At 54.3% G+C, this 22250-nt stretch overlaps 2 protein-coding genes across 4 annotated transcripts in view; both read right to left on the bottom strand.

Annotated features, from left to right (window-relative positions):
- The window catches only part of SCRIB (scribble planar cell polarity protein), a 53681-nt gene extending 48842 nt beyond the window's left edge, over nt 1-4839 (bottom strand). For all 3 annotated transcript variants that reach the window (XM_083359709.1, XM_083359710.1, XM_083359711.1), the window contains exon 1: nt 4569-4839. In XM_083359709.1, the coding sequence (XP_083215835.1) occupies nt 4569-4730 (162 nt within the window). In that variant the 5' untranslated portion in view covers nt 4731-4839. The remainder of the gene's footprint in view (nt 1-4568) is intronic.
- A 1624-nt stretch (nt 4840-6463) lies between these two features.
- PUF60 (poly(U) binding splicing factor 60) lies at nt 6464-22173 on the bottom strand. The gene is made up of 11 exons (XM_083357930.1): nt 21900-22173; nt 18452-18547; nt 15972-16061; nt 15294-15344; nt 13214-13375; nt 13039-13131; nt 11755-11968; nt 11478-11668; nt 10870-11014; nt 7086-7321; nt 6464-6893 (listed from the first exon to the last, which is right to left on the bottom strand). Exons 1-11 carry the CDS (start codon nt 21954-21956, stop codon nt 6594-6596), a joined length of 1635 nt encoding a protein of 544 aa, XP_083214056.1. The 5' UTR covers nt 21957-22173; the 3' UTR covers nt 6464-6593.
- Nucleotides 22174-22250: the final 77 nt, after the last annotated feature.

Below are 22250 nucleotides of genomic sequence, written 5' to 3'. Positions count from 1 at the left end.
AGTCATAGTTTTTGTTAATATTTTAGTTTTTTTGCTTATTAACTTTAAATCCAGAAACTTGTCCATATTGTATTATCACATCCAATAATTCTAAAACCGATTGAGTAGGTTGAGTTAAAGTAACAACCAAGCATCGTGCCCAAACATTGATTGCTATACATCCTTCCTGATTAGAAAAGCAACGTGGTTCCTTCTTTGGTTTTCACGCCCTGAGCAGGTGAACAACCTCGACTTGTCCTGACTGAGTCCATTTCAACTGGACGATGCTTGAAGAGTGGGGCCATTTCGCCTTCACAGTGTTGAGCCCTGGAAATTCACCCTCCCACCCCTGGCACACCTTCCCTCCAGAGGCTCCATTGGGGAGCCCTGCAAATTCTCCAGCCTCTCATGTTCGTTTCATGACGGCGAAGGTCATTTAACAAACCGAAGCAAACAGCAGGCCCAATCTTCCTTCATTTAATGACCGACTGATTAGTCAAATGAGTGCAGTGTAAAAAAAAGTCATTAAAATGAGTCCCATTCATTTTACAAAGTGCTGACTTACGACCCTAATAGGCAAGCTTCTCCCTCAGAGTTATAACGCGAGGACTGCCTGCATCCTGAAAGACCCTCAGCAGCTCTACAAGTTCTCTCTGACCTGCACGTTGCCAATTGTTTTGTATTTCCTCTTAGGTGTTTCTTTTTTCCTCCAGGAGCGGTTTGCCCCTGCCTCCCTCCTCTGCCACTCAATGAGGACCCAGATTGTTGGGGGCAATTAAGCTGACTTTGTAATAATGCCGCTCGGTGTGTGTGTGAAAGCCCTAATAAGCAGGCATATACATAGAATGAAGGCTACTGCTAAGCTTGTAAGCCGCCCTGAGTCTTCGGAGAAGGGCGGGATATAAATGGAATTAAAATAAAAAATAAAAAAAATATGCAGGGGTGCCTTTGCTACTGTTGGGATCGTCCTCCTGTGTCGCTGCTGCTCAATATAAGGGCCTGGGCTTGCGTTAGCCGGGCAGCTGGGACGCCCTTCTGGCCTTGGGTGATCCTGCTGGGATTATACATTCTTGGCCTGCACCCTTCACTTGTCCCTCCCAGGAACAATCCCCCCCCCCACAACTTGCCATGATGGGGCAGCACAGCAGGATGCTAGGATACATGGGCTAACAATGCAATGCAACTGCAAAAAAAGCAATGGCCATCCTAGACTACAGCAACAGAAGCAGAATATCAAGATCAAAAGATATTGTTGTTTCTATTTTGCATCGGTCAAAGCAGACTTAAGTCTGGACAATACGTCATAGGAATCCTAAAACCTAAAAGGGTCCGGAATACCTCCGCCCAGTGCGCTCCCACAGAGAGGGCCTCCTCAGGGTGCGACCGGTCAAAGAATGCCGACTGGTGGCCCCCAGGGGGAGGGCCTTCTCTGTGGGCGCGCTGGATTTATGGAACCATCTTCCGGTTGAGCTCCGGATGGCGCCTGACCTTCGCTCCTTCCGGCGCGATCTAAAGACTTACCTGTTCGAACAAGCCGGCCTGGCCTGATGGGTGATGGGTTTGGGTTTTATTGTTTTTTATGCATTTTAACTTAACTTATTGTTATAGATTTTAGGCATCTTGTTTAACCTTTTTTGACTTTTGTATTCTTGTTTTTTAACATGTATTGCCCTGTTCACCGCCCTGAGTCCTTCGGGAGAAGGGCGGTATACAAATATAATAAAATAAGATAAAATAAATAAAAACCAGTCATATCTAGTCCAACATCCTGCATCTTGCTCTGCCCAGGAGAGCTTCTCTGATAATAATATCTCTTTAAAGGCCTCTAGTAAAAGAGCTCCTTTCCTGTGGCAGTCTGTTCCCCTGACTGACATCCCATGCCGTGCTGAGGCTCTCCCCCCCCCCCCGCCATGTTTAACCAGATCCTTCCTTGCAGCATCTCCCCCTCCCCACCACACAGACACCTCTGGCCAGCTCTGGGGGAGCAGCTGTCCTCCCTTCACCTCTGGAGGCTACAAAGAACCAGCACCTTGGGGACTCTTTCCTCCCCTTTCAGCCCCTTGCCGGCCCTCTTCGGCCTGGCTCCAATCAGGCCCTGGGCTCTTGGGGCCCCCAGAATTGGACTCTACAAGCGCCTGGGAGGACAGAGTTCAGGGAATAATTACGCCTCCCAATCTGGATTCTATGCTCCTGCTAAGGCCCCCCAACGTAGCTGCTTTAGCTGCTGCCGCCTGATGACTAACTTGAAGGAAGGAGACAGACAAACTGCCTGGGAGCCTCACCGCCTCTCCCAATTCTGCCCACTGACAGGTCTCACCCTTTTCTGATGAAAATCCTGCCAAGCACCAATTCCCAAGGACACTCTCCTACCGTCAGCAAGCACAGATGCCATCTTCCCCCACACACTGAACAAGCTGCAGATCCACTCCATAAGTAAATCTCATGTACTTCTCAGCTCTGCCCTCTACAACTGCATCCAATATTGCTTCACAACAGTCTCCCAGCAATGAGGACTGCCCCATCTTTTCTTGGATCCTGGCACGCCTAGCGCTGGTCTCGATCCCTCTAGGGAAGGGTGAGAAACAACGGTTGGAAACTGATCATGGAGAGAAGCAACCCGGAATTAAGGAGAAACTTCCTGACAGTGAGGACAATCAACCACTGGAACAGTTTACCCCCCAGAAATCATGGGTGCTCCATCACTGGAGATTTTAAAGAAAAAAAATAGAGAATCACCTGTCAAAGATGGTGTAGATTCTTCTGCTTGAGCGGGGGGCTGGACTAGAAGACCTCCAGGGTCCCTTCCAGCTCTGTTCTATTCTATTCTAAATCTCTGAAATCCTCCTCTTGAACTCCTCTCCCTTCCGTTCATCCCAAATCATTTCTCTTCTACTCCGTCTGCCGGAGGTTCCTTACTTCGTCATCTTCCCTCGTTCTTTCCAACAAGGCCACCGCTGCATTGATTTGCCTCTTTTGTTCCTTGCTCTCTTTCACTGTATTCTTTGCAACTTTTTCTCTCAACGTGCATATGATTTCTGTTATTCATACATTCCCATTTAGAGCCCCCCCATCTTCATTTCGCCATGCTTTCTTTTTTGTATTTCTCATTAGCATATCTTCCACTCGTAAGGGAACGCTCCATCGGCCATGGAGACCACAAAAAGAAACTGCAGACAATGGGAAGAAAGCGGGTTGCATGCAAAAGTGGGTGAGCAGGACAAAGGAGCATTGAGATGGCCTGGCCATGCAGAGAGAAGGGAGAACGACCAAATATATGAAAATGGCATCAGCCACGGGAAAGTTGTTTCACTTTTTTGCGGTGTTTAAATTTTCCCCTCAAGATTCACTTTTGCCACTACTAAGAAATGGCCTGCTCCACATTTAGAATGCCTCATTCCGGCCCTGACACTCTCAAACTTTCCGCATCAAATCAAATCTGCCTTTACTTTCACAGCTTTCACAAGTTTACACATAAATCTGAAGTTTTCAATCCTGTACCCCACCCAGAGCGACAGCCAAGTTGCAATGAAGTTGGGCCACCTTACAAACTGGATGAAGACTTACTTATGCTTAAGCCTTACATTTGAAACATACTTTTTCTAAGCAAGCACTCGCCGATCACCGTTCTCGTTCATTTCGGTGTCTCTGAACAGCCCAGTTGCTGCCTGCCCTGTCTCATCTCAGCCACCCGTTTCTCTCCCCTGAGTCTCAGGCACTCAGAACCCAATTCCTGCCGAGCCCCTTCTCCGCTTCTCCCATCACCACCGCTCCCTGGAAGGTAATAGTGCACAACTGTCACCCGCTTACCGATTCTTACTTGGAGACCCGCCCATCAAAAAATTAGACGATATACCAGCCCACACTTTGACTCTTTCATTCATAAAAAAGACACGAGTTACGCTGCCTGTATTCATCAGCTCCATCCAAAAGACCAGACATCCCACTCCACTTTCCTCTTTCTCTCGCTGGGGCTTCACCCGGGTTTTTGATATTTTACGTCTTTCATTTGTTGATTTATCACTTGTAACTTTTATGTACCCCGAGAGCTTATGCACCGAAGGCAACTTCCTTGTGTGTCCAATCACACTTGGCCAGTAAAGAATTCTATTTTATTCTAATTGCTGCCATTTACTCCTTCTGCACACCCAGCCTGAGACTTTCCCACGCCAGACGGGGTACTCTCGGGGTACCCAGTTCAGCCTCCCCCTCCCCACATACCGCTCCAGGGTCAGGCAGGGAAAGCGCCCAGCAGGCTCCCTTGGCGGGCTCCCTACCGGCAGCAAGGCCACTTCGGGCGCGTCCTGGCCAGGAGCCGCCCGTGGGTCGGGAAACCTCAGCGAGGCCACGGCCGCTCCTGGGGACCGGCCATTTTCCCAGGAGGGCTCTGCGCCGCCAAGACCGGCCGAGGCGACCCCCGCCAGCCCGGGCAGAGTGAGCCAGGGAAGGAGCCCCGCCCGTTGGGACCCCTCGCCCGGGCAGGCGACAGGTGCACGGCGGGGCCAGCCGGGAGGGAGGGGGAGGGGCGGGAGGGGTCTCCCACCGCGCGACGCCAGCGACCCCCCCCCCGACCGAGAGCCCGGCGGGCCCACCTTGGGCAGCTCGCGGAGCTGGTTGGCGTCGAGCAGCAGCTCCTCCAGCGAGCGGCTGTAGCGGTAGACGTCGTCGGGCACGGCCTGCAGCGAGCAGTGCCGCCGGTCCAGCGTCTCCACCTGCCGGTTGCAGCGCCACAGCGGCGGCATGCAGCGCAGCATCCTCGGCGCCGGGCCGGCGGGGGTCCGGGAGGGGGGCACCGGGCCGCGCGGGCTCAGCGGCCGAGCCGGCGGCGCGGCATCCCGGCGGCAGGGGGGGCTCCTCCTCCTCCTCCTCCTCCTCGCCCTCCGCCGCGAAGCACTCTGGGACGGCGCCGCCCCGCCGCGGAGGACTACGGCGCCCAGCGCGCCCGGCCGGAACCATAGATCGCGCGGCCTAGCGCGTCCCGCCGTCTGCGCAGGCTCCGGAGAGGGGCCGCTCCCTCCCCGCCTCTCTGTGCCCCGCCCCGCTCTTCCCGCGGCGACTCCCTCCCGCGCCCTCCGCCGCGCCGGGAAGAAGCGGGCCGCTCCGGTCCGGGCGGCGGGGGAAGGAGCTCGCCGGCCGTGGGCCCCCCCGCCGCCGCCGCCGATGCCGTGGGGCGGAAGGTGTCCCCGAGAGGGGCGGTCCCGACAGGATCTCCAAGGGCGGCCCCGCGTGGAGTGCGCGGCAGTAGTCCAGCCGGGAAGCGGACGAGCGCGGGACGGAGAGGGCAGGGCCGCGGGTCCGGGAGTGGCCGAGAGGGACCCGGGCAAAGGCGGGCGCTGCTCCTGCTCCGGGAGAGACCGGGAGCGGGGGAGCCCTGGGCGGCTGGAAACTGCCGCTGGATGCCGCCTTCCTCCGCCCATCCTGGGACCTCCCAGCCAGGCCCCCCTGAATGGCGGGGCAGCGGGTGAAGGTGGGGGCAAGAGACCGGAGCCCCCCCCCGCAGGCCCGTAGTTTGATCTAGCCCCCCCCAACACAACAGGCACACACACACACACACACACGCACCCCAGAGCCAGCCCGTAAGACTAGCCTGGTGGGCCCAGGTTGGGTGAGCCTCCCGAGGGGCTGGGTGGGGCTTCCCTCCCTCCAGCGCAAGCAGCCCTCTTTCCCTCCGCCTTGCCCAAGGTCTTCCCAGGCCGAACGTCGCTCCCACAAAAGGGAAGTGGGGGGGGGGGACCATTATCTACTAGGGCAGGCGTATTCCCTCACAAGGAAGAGCGTCTGCCCTGTTTCCGGGCTTTCCCACTTCAGTGGGGTCGCCTCCTCTTCCAGGGCAGCCCCTGCAGGAAACGGGATTCTGGACCAAACGTGACTGCAGGCGCTCGTTGTTTTATGTAGCGGGAAAGAATGGTAGGGTAGCTCAGGGCTTCAAGACTGGAGCTTGTCAGCTGGAGAGTGGACAGCCTGGGTTCCAGATCCAAGCGCTGCACGACTGGTGAGCTTCGGTTCCTGGCCCCAGCGCCTGCTCACCTAGCGGTTCGAATGCATGCAATGCGAGTAGGTAAAAAGGTACCACTTTGGTGGGAAGGTAACCGCATTCCATGTGTCTCGGCCTACAGTCGTGCCGGCTGCACGACCACGGAAAAGTCTTTGGATAAGGCTGGCTCCCTCAGCTAAGAAATGAAAAGGAGCTCTGCCCCCCTAGGAGTGGAGGGGGAACAGTGCAAACCTTCACCTTTAGTGTGGAAGAGACATTACGCAAAGACTAATGTACTGGCTTTCTTGATAAAAACTGGTGTTTTTCAATTTGTTGGAATTGACAAGGCGGCCAATTTTAGTCCGAAGTGAAAATGCAGCACCACCACCAAACTGACTGTTTGGGATCTGGTGCCTAATAATAAATTGCCTGGGAATGGCTACCTGTCCCAACCTGCATTCCCATTTTGCCACTGTGGAGGTAATGCTCTCACACGTACAACAGACAACGGAGTTTCTTCCTGGCATCTTTACCAACAACTATGTGTACAACACAGGATAATGCTGGTCCAAAAATATTCCAGAAAACATGGGGAAAGGGAGTCACTGGGAAAAATGAAAGAGAAGTCTCTTTGTGAAAGAGTTCATGCGGAGAGGTCGCTATTATCAAATCTCTCCTGGTCATACACTTCAGCCACAACCTTCCTGCCTGCAAACCAGCGCCCATTCAGTGCCTGGATGGCTTTATGAGTCTCTGGGGCCATGGAGAATTCCACAAAGATCTTGACGATGATCTCGGCGTCTTCCTCCTCGCCCTGCTTCTCTTGATAGATGATGACTCGGTTGACAGCCCCAAATTTGCCACACTCCTCCGTTACTTCTCCTTCCAAGTCATCATCAATGTCCTTGGGGTCCACCATGTTCCGCAAAACCATCACTGTTGACTGTGGTGAAGAGAAATGCAGGGAAAGGTCACCTCCCAGGACTCGAGGTGTTCCAGGGAATCCCCTTCCGCCCAGCCTTGTTTTGTTCCCTCCATCACCGAGATGGGAATCGGCCCACCCCTCTTCCATGACGGGCTCAGTTTGGAGGCCAATCCCGGGTAGCCCTTCCACCGGCACCGCTGGAGGACTCACCTCTTGTTTCCGGAGAAGCTTCTGCATCACCATGTGGCGGGCGCTGCTGCCAGAGATGCTCATGTGCTCCTGTTCACTGAGCATCTCCGGCCTTTCAGATTCTTGAAAAACCTCCTCCTCCTCCTTCTCCTTCTTGACTTCTAGCAGGCCTAGCGTTGGGGGACTGGCCAAGATGGGGTTCACCACACCCACCTGGGGAATAGTGACAGGAATGGGTGGGCGAGCTGGTGTGACACCTAGAAGAAAAACACATACGTGAAAAGAACTAGGTCACCCATGTGCCCTCGTGCTCCGCTCCCAAACAGAATTATCCAAGGCATCTCAAGCAAGGATGGTGATCCCACCAGGTCAATACGCACAATCAACCCAAATTTAGAGAAATGGGCAGTCTCTCAGCTCACAACTTGCTCAGCAGAACCACATCTATGGCAGACAGCTGTATCAACAAGGAGTGAAAATCTCAGGAAGAAGCTCAAGACACACACACACACACACACACACGGCTCAGAAATGGAGCCTGCCTGGACTTCCGGTGGCTCCGCGGCGACGGAGGGAGCCTTCCCGGGCTGCCCGCGGCTCAGCTGGTGTTTTTTCGCCCGAAACAGCGCCGATCAGCTGTTCGGGCGAATCTGAAGCCCCCTCCTCGGGAGAAGAGGAGGAGGTGAGCCCCCAGGTGGGGGTTGAGTTCTCCGGGGCCGCCTGAGCTTGGAGCTTGGGCGGCTGAAGGATTGAACTCCCCCGTAGCCTGGGCTGCTCCCAGCTGGCTAGCGTCTCTGCTCCGGACTTCATGGAGCAGAGCCAGGCGTCTGCGACCATCCCTGCTTGAAGGAGAGACTATGAAAGGGAAAGAGCAGGCAGAGCAGTACAAGAGGGAAAGATGAAGAGATGAAGAAGATTTTATTTTACTCTCAAGCTTGATGGACTTTGCTTAAAACTTAAAGTGAAAGTGCGTCACAATTGTAAGTAAAAGATGGCGGCTAAACCTCCCCCTAGAACTTTTCGGAGTGCTGGAAATTCTCCGGTGCAACAACAATCATTGCTGCAGGCGTTGCATTCTCCTGATGTATTGACATCGAAGGATCTTGAAAAACATACCCAGTTAATTTTGGAGTCAATGGGTGTTAAATTTCTACAGATGGAGGAGAAATTGGAGAAATTGGAGCAGAGAATGGAAGAAAGGATGGAACAGAAACTTAGAGAAATGAAGGTAGACATTTTGTCCTCAGTGCAAAAAGTTGCTAAATGTGTGGAGGTGCTGGATGATCAAGTGCAAGATTTGATTCAAAAGAATGCTTTATTAGAAGCAAAAGTATTGGAAATTGAAGATTTAAAAGACAAAATCGACAGTGAACAGAGCTTGGCTCAATTTTACCAGATGCAGTTTGCTGTGAGAATTAGAGGCCTAAAAGAGAATATTAAGGAAGATTTAAAGCAGCTGGTTTCTGAGGCTTTTGAGGGAGTATTGAACCATCCAGCATCTGAATTAAAACAAGGTATGGACAAAGTGTTTCGTGTGAATTCGTGGATTGCTAAACAGAGAAAGTTGCCTAGAGATGTGGTGGTTTATTTTGTAAAAAGGGAAATTAGAGATGAAGTTATACAAGCTGCCTACGATACCAAAGTTGTGATTGCTGGTCAACAAGTTTTGGTTCTAAAAGAAATTCCTCCAAAGATTTTAAAGAGAAGGAAGGATTTTATATTTCTTGTGCAAGAGCTCAAGCAAAGAGATATAAGGTTCAGATGGGAGATCCCAGCTGGGTTGAGCTTCATGTATGATGGCAAAAGGTACTGTTTGAGTAATGTGAAGCAAGCGCATGATTTTTATAATAATGTCTTGAAAGTAACCCCATCAACACTTCTGGAAGCTGCAGAGGGATCTGGAGAAGGAGAACATCAAGAGGATGAAGATGCACAGATAGACGAGAAGGGTACAGGAGGAGTTCAAGCTGCAACTCTTTTGGATGATCTTAGAGAACAGAGGGTGACGCGTGCTGCCTTAAAACGCTCAAAAAAGGGAAAAAAATAAGATCAGTAGAAATCTATGGAACTTCCACAAAATATTTATAGTTAAGTGGTAGTTGTGTTTTTTTTTTTAAAAAAAAAAAAGTTTTGGGATGCTATGTATGGTAATAGATTTTTTTTTTTAATTTGGAATTAATGGACAACTTACTACAGAGGAAGAGGAAGAAAGTTTTGTGGGTTAATGTGGGTTAATTTGTGTAAGAACTATTTATTAATGTGCAAATGAGAATATGTTAAGGTAATAGTGAATTGTGGAAGAATATAGATGGGAATGATGCTAGTTTTCTTTTATTTTAGTTTTTTATATATATTTAGTATTATTAAGGATTGGTTTACTATATACAAGCTAGAGAGTGATGGATTTTAGAGTTTATAATTGTTAGTATATGATTGTTTATGATTGCCTTTTAGATATATACCTTGTATTTTGCTCTGGGAAGTCGGGGGGGGGGGGGGAGGGGGGAGGAGGGGAAGTGGAGGGGGGGAGGTAGGGGAGGGAGGAGGGGGAGGGGGAGGGGGGGAGATAGGGGGGAGGTAGGGAGGGGAGGAGGGAGGGGGAAGGTGGGTTTTTTTAAAGGAAAATTGTATTTTATAAAACTTTTCAATAAAAAAAAAAAAAAAAAAGAAATGGAGCCTGCCTGTTACAGCCATAAGTCGTAGAACGGGTCAGTCACACCATCAACCTGATTTTACGACTTTTTGAAGCAGTTACGAAACAAATCTATTGCTCACTGTGATGCGATTTTGCTGAAAAACGAAGTGGACAAAACTCAAAATGTGCAGTCATGTGACCACAGCACCCTGCAAATGGCCATCAATGCAGCTCTGTTGCTGGGCGCCCAAAAGGCAATCAGGTAATTGCGCAACGAAACAAGGACGCCTATCCGGTCAGCCCAAGCACAGCCACGGGGGTGGGATGGGGGTGTTGGGTGTTGGGGGGGAGGAGGAGGAGGCAGGAAAGAGCTTGAAACCAGGTTGGGTGACAGAAGCAGCCCGGGAAAAGACCCCCAGTCTCCAGCCACCAACATTTGACCACCAATGTCTTCCAAGGTAACATCAATGGGGCCAATTGTTTCTCTATGACAAAGATGTGTAAAGTCAGAATTATTCAAATTGCTAAAGAAAATAGCGCGGCTTATGCAACATTTTCTGGCTAGAGAAATTGTCCGAAGCGTTCGAAGCCCAAAGCCCACCAGATGCAGAAGATGCATCAGATCAGAGGCCAGGAGAGAGGAGGAGGAGAGGTTTGGGGTTCCTCCAAGAGCCACCCCCTTCGGCCTTCTCCCCTTTACCGCCCAGGGGGAGGCTCCTGACCAGTTGGCCCAAAGCCTTGCCCCCCCTCCTCCTCCCCAGCACTCCCACCTCCAGGCTTCTTGTCCACAAACGCCCTGAGGCTCTCCTCACTCCCAAGACTAGAACCCTCGCCCATCCAGCACATGCTCCACAGGGCAGGGCTGCTCCCGGCCGCAGTGGCCCCAATCTGCACATTCCCACCTGGTTTGCAGCCCTTTCGCTCCTATGAAAACTCCTCCTCCTCCTCCACGCCAGGAGGCCAGAGGATGCAGCAGCCTTCTCCTTTCACTTTCTTTCACAGACACAACAGACGTTGTGGAAAAGAGGGAGAAGCTGGGAGTAACGTCCCCCTCACAGAAAGAAAGGTTGCCCTCCCCCCACCCGGCCGCTGGGCCAGAGGCGGTTTCGCAGTGGACCCCCACGCAGGGCAGCTCCCTCCCTCCTCCCAGCTGCCAGGCCACTCACTCACCCGTGATGACTCCTGGCGCCTGAGCTGCCATCACAGCCTGCGGTAAGGCCCCCAGGGGCTGCGCTAGGGTCAGGGCTGGGGTCACCAGTCCGGGGGTGGCTAACGTGCTAAGGACAGCGGCACCCGCCACCCCTGCCACGGCTTCCTACAAGAGAAAAGCCAGCTCTGCTACAGCCCCTGCAGCCACGGGGCTTCTTCTGCACCCCAAGAGGCCCTCAGCCAGGAGCCCCTCCAGGGAGAAGCCCCTCTGGAGGTAAACGGCCACCGCCTTCCCTGGGCCCAGTAGAGCGAGAGGGGCGTCTCGGGCCAGCGTTCGCCTTTGCCTGACTGACGGTTTCGTTGCCCAGCCCCAGGGACGTCAGCCGGGGCAGCAGAGGGAGGAGAGACAGGCCCCCTGCACAGAAGCCTCCGGTCCCCTCCAGCTACCTGATGCGGATGGAGGAGGCCTGTCGGAGGAGCTCGCAGAGGGAAAGGGAGGAGGGCCGCTCTCTGCCCTCGGACCTGGGGCTGGGGCTGCAGCAGGAAGGCCAGTCCGCCTGCCAGGGCTACCGCCTCCCCTTGGATCAAGCCCTCTCCCCCAACTCCGCTCTCCAGATCCTGCTTCCTACCTGAGCGGTGATTTTTGCTGTGGCGGCAGCCGCGGCTACGGCTGCTGCAGGAGGCAGGCCTCCCGGGGTGGCTGGGGTCAGCAGAGGCATGGGTGGAGTGACCGCTTTGCCCACACGGAGATACTGGCCCCCCAGGTCAAAGAGGTTCATGGAAGAGACGGCGTCCTGCGAGGACTGGGCCTTCTCGTATTCTGAACGAGCAGAAAGAGCAACATGGGGAACTGAGCACCAGCTCTGGGCCCTCAGCAGTGGGGCAGCTGGCCCCAGGGCTTCTTACCAATGAAGCCGTAGCCCTTGTGCTTCCCCGTGGTGGGATCCCGGGCCAGCGTGCAGGACTTGATCTTCCCAAAGGCCTCGAAGACACTCTTGATGTCATCGTCAGAAAGATCCTGGTGCACCGACGCCACGTAAATGCGGTTGAAGGCTCGGGCCTCCTCTGCCAGCTGGTCAATGATGGGCTGCGCTTGGCCAATGTTGCTGGGCCTCCCCACCTGCAGGAAGACAATCCGTGAGGGCCTCTGGGCAGCGCCAGGCCCCTAGCGCACCACCTTCTCAACTGCCTGCCAAGGGGGCACCTGGCCTAGCCAACAAAAAGGGGGGGGGGACACTAGCCTGTTCTATAAGCCTAACATTTTATAAACCCTGATTCAGCAAACAAACGTTCCCACATCCAGACTTACTCATTGGGCTTACACCCTGTCTTTTTATCTTGGCAATTTTATTCCCAAGGCAACCCTGTGGGGTAGGTTGGGAAGAGAACGTGTCAGCGGCCAGCAAGATGAACCTGGGCCTCCTCGTTCCCAGCCCAACCCCTCCACCTCACTACCCCTGGCATAACCCTGGCATGACAGATGAGGGACCAGGGGAGCCTGGCCTGCTACTTGGACTCTTGTGTTAAGCCAGTCGCTATACTGAGTTCCGATTTGTTTTTGCCACTGTGCCCACCGCGTCAAGGGAATACAGCAAGGATGTTTTGTTAACCTGGCTTTGCAACCCCTTCTCAAGGTTCCTTGCCACGAAGCGAGTTGCAAGCGCGAGGCAGACCAGCTGTCCACCACTATAGAGCCTTGGTGGAGCAGTGGGCTGATGCCTCCTTAAGTAACACCAGCTGCCTGCAATTAGTGCAGGTTCGCATCCCACCAGGCTCAGCCTTCCATCCTTCCCAGGTAGGTAAAATGAGGACCCAGATTGTTGGGGGCAATAAGATGACTTTGTAATAATGCCGCTTGGGGGGTGTGTGTGAAAGCCCTAACAAGCAGGCATATACATAGAATGAAGGCTACTGCTAAGCTTGTAAGCCGCCCTGAGTCTTCGGAGAAGGGCGGGATATAAATGGAATTAAAATAAAAAATAGAAATAAACTATGGGGTGGAGAATCCTTTGCTGTTCAGGGGCCACGGATGGCCTTGGGCAAAGCCCTTGGCCCATTTCTAAAGAAGCCCCGGATGCACCCCTGCAGAAATCTTTGCCCTGCTGGAGAGATGGCAAGACAGGTGGCACAGCTCTTCCCCCCTTACCGGACGCAGAGACACTGCTGGCCCCCAGGCCTCCCCTCACGTACCTTGATGTTCCGCCCTCCCAGCATCACGGAGTTCATCTGCTCCAGGGCCAGCTGAGCGGCTTCAGGCACCTCATATTCCACAAAAGCAAAGCCCTGGCCAAGCAGAAAAGGGGGCTTAAAGCTCACGCACTCCACCCACCCCACAGCCCACCCCACCGGTCCCGGTCCCCCTCACCTTATGCTTCATGGTCACGGAATCCCAGGACATGTCGATGCTCTTGATGGGCCCAAAGGGGGCAAAGGCCTGCCGAATGGTGTCCTCTCCCAGCTCATAGTAGATGGAGCCCACGTAGACCCGGCACATGATGGCCAGGGCCCGTTGCCGCTGCGCTGCCATCTGTATTGGAGAGAAGGTCTGGCTGGTCAGAGCAGGAGGCAGGCTCAGGGGCCCAGCAGCTCTCCCGTGCCCCCCTCCCCAGGAGCAGCAGGAGGCTCCCCGAGGGGGAACTACCCCAGCCCACCCTTGCCCTCCCGCTGCCACCCCAAAGGGCCCTTCTCCACGATTCTGCCCCCACACAGCAAGAGATCCAGATCGGGCACCTCGTCTCCGTCTTCCCCTGAAACATCCCCCACCCCAGGACGCTGCCTCTCCCTCTGGGCAGGCGCCTCTGGGAACAAACAACAGACACGATGCCAACAACCTTCTCCCACTGCCAGGCCAGCTGGGGCAAGGAACCGTCCGACACTGTCCCAAGGATGTACAGTAGCAGAAGGTCCACACTGACGTATTTCCTCTGCCAAAAGTCTAGCCGAGCTACAACCCAGATTCACCACTGTGGTTCAGTGGCCGGGCAGCGGCTCCCCTGCCTGGCAGCACAGCCGGGCCCAGGACAAGCAGCTGGAGCTGGAAGAAAACCAAGGCTACTCCTGTCCCCCTTAGAAGCTGGGGATACTGGCTGGCTGTCCATCCGTCAGAGCCAAGAGCACCTTGGGGGCTTTGCAGCAAGCCCTCAACACTTCTCATGACCGGGGGGTGGTGGTGGTGCGGGGTGCTACAAGGCTAGGAAACCTCAGTTCTCCCTGCTCCCTCTCTGGGCACGCCTGCCAGTCCCTCCCCAACCCTGGAGAGAACTGCGTTGGGCAGATGCCAGGCCATGCCTCCAAGCTCAGCCTCCCGTCCAAACAAGTTGGGGGGAGAGGGTGTCTCTCGTTCCTCCCCAGAGAGATGAGGGGCCCTCTGCAGGCAGAGGCTCTCTGCTGCACATCAGGACAGCCAGTGCCACTGGACAAACTCAACGAAGGGCACGCACTCCCAGCGTTCAGGAGCCAGCAGAGCAAAGAGTTAGGGAGAGGGGAAACGGGCATCTGTAATGAAGCCCATGGGGGCCGCCTGGCTATTTGGGCTACTTGCTTCCTCCCCCGACCCAGCAAACTGGCTGCCCATCCAGCATCCCAGGCCAGATCCAGACTGAGTGGCTGTTCTGAGGTGGGCACCCAGTTCTGCTTCCCTTCCACCTGCCCCACAGAAACTACGCTAAGCCCGTCCTTCTGGTCCCAGCACAGAGCTCCAGAGTACCTGGTGGCCTAACCCCAGAGGCTGCTCCGTTGAGCCGGACTCTTCAACAGCTCCGAGAGGATCAGCCTAGGCCAGCCTGTCTGCCCAATACACAGCAGGAGCTGGGGCCCTCCGCAAGATCCACCACCACACTAAGGTGGACCTCGGGCTCCTGCCCAGGTGCGCCACGTGGCTGGCATTCAGGCGGAAGGGAAGGGCACCTGTCTCCCCCGGAGAGGGCTTGGCCTGCCTTCGTATGCTGGCCCGTGCCAAGGCTGTAAAAGCGAGGGACCTGTGCCCTGGCAGCTAGGCCCCGCGGCCACCATCTTTCTGCCCCAGTACCAGCCAGCATCCCCTCTTCCTAGCACCCTTCCACTTGTCTGGGAGAGCCGGCCGAGCCCCAGCCGCCGGCCACCAGCATTCCACGCTGGCCCCCTGGTGAGTTACCTTGGCAGTTACTTTGAGGCCAGGACCTCAGCATCCCTAGAAAGTCAGTTCTCCCGCTGCTTGAGACTAATGCTTCCTTCCTTCCTCTCACTCTCTCTCTCTCTCTTTCTCTCTGCCCAGTACCTCCAGGGATCCCAGCTGCCCCCAGCTCAAGGTCTTCCACTGGGGAGCTTATACTTGGCCTTGGCTGGTGGGGGGGGGTAATATCCAAAGCAGGGGAGTGGCGGGAAGAGGGAGGCCACCGCTACGTCCTCCCCCAGGCTAGGCCCTGACTAAGACCAAGTGCCCAGAAGAAGTGAATGTGTCTATTGACCGATTGCAAAGGTGAGAGAGGATCTCCAAAGCCCATTGTCACTGCTGCCATCTGAAAGACAGTAAAGACAGAGTTCAGTCTGTGGGAGCTGAGCACACCACGGGGTTTGTCAAAACTCAAGTGGGAGAAAGACGCCTCGCCTGCCTGCCTACTGCCTCCTCCTCCTCGCTGAACACCCCTGGCCGACCCTGGGCAGCCGAGGCAGGGGGGGTCCAGGACAGTCTTCAGCCCTCAGCAGACAACTAGCTATAGGGACAGCCGCCCACGCACACACACCCGCAGCAGCCAGAGCTGCCCCACCCTGCAACTCCTCAGGAAGAGGGGCTCAGACAGCAGCTAGCAGCCCCCCCCGCTGCCCTGCAAGACCACAGACCCTCCCTGCCCCTCCCTGCCTGTGTGAGGCTGACTGCCGCATCCCACACCAGCTCCTCCCTCCCTCCCCCCCTTTCTCTCTCTCTCTCTCTCTCTCTCTCTCTCTCTCTCTCTCTCTCTCTCTGCAGGTAGCTAAGCTTCCCTCCACAGGCGGCAGTGTCTAGGCCTGGACGGTCATGGCAGGCCGAAGGCAGCACTCCAGGCAGACCTCAGGTTTGGCAGTGGCTCTAAGTGCATAAGGGGCTGCCCTGGGGAGGGGGGAGGGGAGGGCACGTCAAAGGCAAGGACGTCCTGGCAGGGCCTCACCTGGAGGTTGGTGAGCTGCTGCTGCTGGTGGGCAATCGTCTGCTTCACCAAGACGCTTTTGATGCTCTGCTCCATCGCATATTTTTTGGCCTGGGAGGAGGGAGAGGGGAGAAACCAAAGTCACAGAGACCAGCAGCCGGCAAACCTCCATCCCGGAGCCCCTGAGACTCAGGGAGAGGGTGGCCCTCCTGGTCACAAGCACCCTCCCCCCTCCGTCAGCCCCCCCCCAGGTTAGGACAGGGGGACCGTTTTCTATTATGTCGTAAAACGCCTTATGATAATTTTATGTCATAAAATGTTTTATAAAATGTGCCAAATTTCAATTCCATGGCAGTTATGGGTCCCACTTTTTGGACCCATTCTGTTAAGTTAGCCATTTGAGGTACCTTGGTTCAAAAATGATTGTCCTATCAAGGTCACGCGAAGTATTAGTACCGCTTTATAAAACCCTAGTGAGGCCACATCTAGAATACTGCAGCCAATTTTGGTCACCATAATACAAAAAGGATGTTGGGACTTTGGAAACAGTTCAGAGAAGAGCAACTAAGATGATCGGAGGCCTGGAAACTAAAACATAGGAAGAACAGCTAGAGGACTTGGGTTTGGCCAGTCTAAGGAAAAGAAGAAACAGGGGAGACAGGATAGCAGTGTTCCAGTCTCTGAGGGGCTGCCCCAAAGAAGACGGGGTCAAACTATTTTCCAAAGCACCAGAGGGCAGGACAAGAAACAATGGTTGGAAACCGATCAAGAGGAGAAGCAGCCTGGAATTAAGGAGAAACTTCCTAACATTGAGGACAATTAACCAGTGGAAGGGTGCTCCATCACTGGAGGTCTTTAAGAAGACTAGACAATCACTTGTCTGAAATGGTGTAGGTTCTTCTGCTTAAGCGGGGCACTGGACTAGAAGATCTCCAAGGCCCCTTCCAGCTCAATTCTAATTCTAATTCTACTCTACTCGGCACCATTTCTCACTTAAGAGGTTTTATGGGAATGAGTGTTTTAGAACTGTGTAAGACATGTATTATGTCGTTTTTATCACTGGTGCTGTTCCAATTGTTGGCAACGGAGCCATCCAGAGTTCAATATAAGATGAGAAGCTATATAAAAGTTTTAAGTAAATAAATAAAACTAGCTCCCTAATTTACTTCCACAGTAACGTGGGATGGGCCTTCCTGAAGGAACAATCCCTGCCCAGGTATCACTTTCTCCACGGGAGACCATCTCAGGAAGGACACTCGCACCCAGCAGGAGCTTGATGGAACCTCTGCAACAAACCTGGGAACAAGACTCTGGGATGGCGCTGGCCTTCCCCTCAGCTGCTCCAAAAGCCATCCAGCCAGCCCAGAACACTTGCCAGGCCACTGGGGAGCCACGAAGCTGGAGCTCTGGCCCAGCCTGTAGGGTCCCCCGGGACTGACTCAATGCCCCAAGGAAGCCCAGCAGCACCAACGGGGGGGGGGGGGATGGGCATTGTTCTCCTCTCCTACCAGTGCCCACCAGCTGGTAAAGCAGCGGCACTCTCCTCGCCTTGGACTGCCATGCACCAACCCGAGTTCTGCCATTGGGAGAGGGAGAACGCCCCCCCCCCCCAAACACACACACTTCACCAATGGCACACGTGACTTCATAAACCTTTGGCTGCCTCTCCTCTGAGCTTAAAAAGGACCCTCCCTCACTTTTCCTAGAGGAAATTGGCCCCAATCCCCGATAAGGTTGGTGATTCTTCATGCACCTTCCCCAGCTGTGTCACTGCTCTTCTCGAGCAAGACTGATCTGACTAATAGGAAGAAATCTGAACACGATCTGATCAGCTGGTCCTTCCTATGGGGTCTGTTTCATTCTCAATACTCTTCCTGCCACTTCAACCTTCCCCTCTGTGGAACACTTTCACCAGTTCTCTGCTGGGAGTCCAGTCTCCTCTGCCTGCTCAGCCCCATTTAACGAGCGAGGCCAAAGAACCCGGGACAGGTTTTCCTATGGCGGTCCTCATTCCAGACAGCCCTCCGCCCAGTCAATTTCCTAAGTATTAATTAAAGCTGCTTTAGTCCAGGAAAGGCTTGGCCACAGCTACTTGGGGGACCTGGAGTGTCCATTCTGAGTTCTGTTTTGGATTTTAGTCCTATGGAGAGAAAGGGGGTGGGCGAGTGGGTAATTACATACAAATATATGTACGCAGGATGTAACTCAACAGCCATCAGCACAAAGCGATGCACACTTGCCCTCAAAGCACCAACTTTCTTGGCGTCCAGGCAGCTACAGTTCTGGGCTAAACCGTGTTAATGCCCATTCATTTGTTCTGCATGTTTAGCACCTCACTGATTAGCTGGATGAAGTCCCCAAATCTGGTTATAGCCCAGTCGTGTGGAAGGCGGCTGTACATTCCTGGCAGGAAAGGAAAAGCTCCTCGCCCGTGCTTCTCTCTCTCTCTCTCTCTCTCCCCAGCTATGCCTAGGCTGGACGACCTCGGTCAAGCTGCTCACCTTCTGAAGAGCCTCCTGCTGCTCCGGGGTGAGAGGAGGGAGCCCCAGCTTGGCTGACGTGCTCTGCCCATTTTCCACCTTGACCGTTTCGGTGCCCTGAAATTGGAGAGACACTCATGAAAGCCCACCTGAGCAGGAGACCCACGCGGAGGGGGTTGGGAGGCTGTTTCACTCAGATGGGAGGGGGAGGGAAACAGGACCAGCATTGTAGTAAGTTCAGAACAATCTGCTTGCTTGATACTTAAATTGAGAAAGCCATTCTCTGAGTCTCTGCCTCTCACCCAATCATTCTCTGCTTAGCGTCTGATGCTTTATGCAGCTGCGCAGAATTCCTCAGCAATTACATGGGGTCATCCAGATGTTCCGTTATTTCCCAGATTTAACCCATTGAGAGGAGGAAAAAAGGCACCGGATGTCCTCACTTACCAACCAGAATTGCGTCTAGAATACTATCACCAAGCGACAGTGTCTTTTAGTGAAACCTCACATGGCCACATTGGCCTCACAACAGTCCCTCTGTAGTCTTTAAGCAAACCACTTGGGGTCATTAAGCACAACCTCCTCACATGATATCCCCCCACCTGCAACTTCCTGCCAGCTTCCCCACTGATTTTGCTTGCTGGAAGCCTGTTGTGGCAATCACATCACCGTGGGATGCCATTATCATTGTAAAGTGGTTACAAAGTGCTCAAACTGTGATCACGTGACTGTGGGAATGTGGCAATAGCTGCAAGTTGGAGGACCTCTTGGGAACCTACCTCTTCGGGGCCACTGTAACTCCGAAGAGTTGCTGGATGAGGCAGTAAGTGGGAAGTACCTTGAGATCTGTTTGCAAATTAGTAGCTCTGGTTGGCGGTTGGGCTGATCTCCGAGCTTGGCAGTTTGGCTGCAAACGTTTTGTCTCCATTTGGCAGCCGAATTGCCGAGCTCGGAGATCAGCCCAACAGCACAACCTATATTCCTAATCATGCAATTATCAGTCTCAGGTTTTAGTCCCATCCTTCATTCTGCCCTTTGCAATTTTCAGGGGAAATACATCCTCTTTAATTGGAAAGTCCAAAGGGAAGTCATCTCTCCTCTTGTTTGAGCAGCTCAAACACGGATTCCTCCTCCATTATTTCCAATGCCTTTTAGCCACTGATGTGGATCCGAAGAGACCCACATGCCACGTTTCCCTTTGAATCACCTTTTCTGTTGCACATCCTTAACCTAAAGCCCTTTTGGTGACTCTTACAAACCTTTGCACCCACCATTCATTCTGTACTTCTACCTTCTTGACCTCCTATCAGACAATACAGACTCCTGCAAGGTAACCGGGACCTTTTTTAAGCGAGTAACCACTTTACTTCTGCAGTATCTGACATTTTGTCCCCATTGGACTTGACTGTAGCTGGGCATTTGTTACCTGCTTTTTGAGCTCCGAGTTCCTTTTCCCATTAATTTTCTACTGACATGAATCCTACTGCCCATTAATATGGCTGAATGTTTTACAGTTCAAGATTCCAAGGATGCATTTACCAGGTTCTAGCAGTGAAAATTCGATTTCTGCTTTCAGAAATTGCAAGGGTGTCTGTTACCCCCCAAGGGAGGGAGAGGTAAAAAGATGGGGGGAGGATTATAGGAGTGATTGGGCCCAGGGTGGTGCTGTACTATAGTGCTGGACGTTTTTACAATGTATCAGATAATAACTCACCCCAAACTATAACCTCTCCTGAGAGTTTAAAGTTAACCATCAAACACAACAGAGTTAAGTATGAAGCTTTGGGGCACTCCGTAACAGAATCTGGCAACTAGACTCTTTTGTCTGCTGCGCCCAACGAAAACCATCAGGTAGGAGTGGACCTACCAGAGCAACTCTCAGTCCTCAGATGTGGTTCAAGAAGATGCTGTGCCTGGCAGCATCGCAATCCATTGGACAGTCTACGAAGAGAAGGATGCTTGCACCCCCTTCATGCGAGTCCTTCCACAGGTCAACCATCAGCAAGACCAATGCCGTTTCTATCCCATGGTCAGGTATGAAACCGGACTGTCATCCATTTTCTCTGAGCCTTTTAGAACTACAGTCCCACCTCTTTAATAACCTTCCCCCAAAAGGGGAGATTTGGGATATAATGGAAGTTATTTATAACTGCTGGATTCAGATTTAGCTTCTTGAGGAGTGGATGGACCTACATCTCTTTCAGGACTTCTGGGGCCTCACATTCCCACAGCTTGAATCAAGCTCCCAGTTCCCTGCCTGGTCATTTCCACCAGCCAGGTTGTGCAGCTGCCTGCAATTAGTGCAGGTTCGCATCCCACCAGGCTCAAGGTTGACTCAGCCTTCCATCCTTCCCAGGTAGGTAAAATGAGGACCCAGATTGTTGGGGGCAATAAGATGACTTTGTAATAATGCCGCTTGGGGGGGGGCGAAAGCCCTAATAAGCAGGCATATACATAGAATGAAGGCTACTGCTAAGCACATTGATTTGTGCTTTAAATTGTAAGCCGCCCTGAGTCTTCGGAGAAGGGCGGGATATAAATGGGATTAAAATAAATAAAATAAACAAATAATTTTTTTTCCAAGTCCTCAAGATTCACTTTTTATGATCCAGAGCATCTAGGGAAAAATGGTCAGAATATCCACGGAGAACCACTGTGAGTTCTTAGTACAGAATATTGCAGAGGGGAATCTTTCATCTTTGTTGACTTAGAAATCAGCTAGAAAAAGTCCGAAATGGCGTTGTCCAACAGTTTTATCTGAGCAAAGGTTTCAGTCTGTGGATTCGGAGGACGACACCCCCCCAGTGGAGTCGGGGGGGGGAGAGAAGGCGGGGGGGGGGTTTCTTGACACACGGGCTTTCGGAGAGCTGCTGTGAAAAGGACGAGGGGGGGGACCCAAAGGCTTCTGAATAGCCCCATGGCAGGAGGCGGCATGCCGGCAGCGCGACTGGGGGGGGGGGCATTAGGTCATCGGCCTCTGACTTGACCTTTGGTGGGAAGGCGCGGGGGGGGGGGCGCGGAAGCGCAGACGAAACGCAGCCCTGGAAAAGCCGGGGGAGCCCAGGCCGGAGCCCCCCTCCATCGTTCAAAGCTCATGCGCGGGGGCCCGCCTGGGGGGGCGGAGGGGGAGGCGCCTCTTTCTTCGGGCTGAGGCCAAGGCCTCGGGGGCAGCCCCATCCTTCACCCCACCCCGCTGCCCACGCGGCCCCCGCGTGCAGCGGGCCTGGCCCCCTCGAATTGCCGGAGGCGCCTCGGGGCCCGCCAAGCTCCGGGAGGGGCTCCCAGAGGGCGCGGCCTGGCTCCGGAGACGGCTGGCTGGGACGGGGCCCGTCCGGGCGCGCCTCCTGCAACGGGTGAGGGCGGGAAGGGGGAGGATGCGGTCCCGCCTCCCGCCCCGTCAGGGGCTCCGCCGGAGACGCCCCGCATCTCCGTGGCGCGGCTCTCCGACCGGCCCCGGGCGGCCGCTTACCAGAGAGAGCGCCGCCGCGGCGGTGGTGGTGGTGGTGGTCGCCGCAACCGCCGCCATCTTCGCCGCCGCCGCCGCCTCGCGCCCCGCGCTCCGGAGTCTCGCGAGAACCAGGCGGCGGGAGGCCGGGCAAACGCGAGGCGGCTCCGGAGCGGAGGGCGGCCAGGGCGCCTGCGCGAAGGTGTCGATTGCCGCCAGCCGCCCCGCTGAGCCTCTAGGGGGCGTCCTCGGGACGCGGCGGAGCTCCGGCCAGAGCCTTTCCCGCTCGCCCCGCCCACCCGCTCTCGGAGGGAGCGTGCCGCGCGGGGGGAGGGGGAGAGGCGTCGAGAGCTAGCAGAGCGCGGGTGGGCGGGG

The sequence above is a fragment of the Vipera ursinii genome, assembly GCF_947247035.1.
Source record: "Vipera ursinii genome assembly, chromosome: 3".
NCBI lineage: Eukaryota > Metazoa > Chordata > Lepidosauria > Squamata > Viperidae > Vipera > Vipera ursinii.
Note: the sequence above shows the minus strand (reverse complement) of the source record. Positions and strands in the feature narration are given on the sequence as shown.

Excerpts from the sequence above, each read along its gene's own strand:
- PUF60 (XM_083357930.1), bottom strand. The coding sequence starts at position 21,956 with ATGGCGGCGGTTGCGGCGACCACCACCACCACCACCGCCGCGGCGGCG. Across the intron at positions 15,345-15,971 it reads AGCAGCTCACCAACCTCCAG|ATGGCAGCAGTGACAATGGG; the intron begins GTGAGGCCCTGC and ends ACTGTCTTTCAG. Across the intron at positions 6,894-7,085 it reads AGCTTCTCCGGAAACAAGAG|TCAACAGTGATGGTTTTGCG; the intron begins GTGAGTCCTCCA and ends TCTTCACCACAG.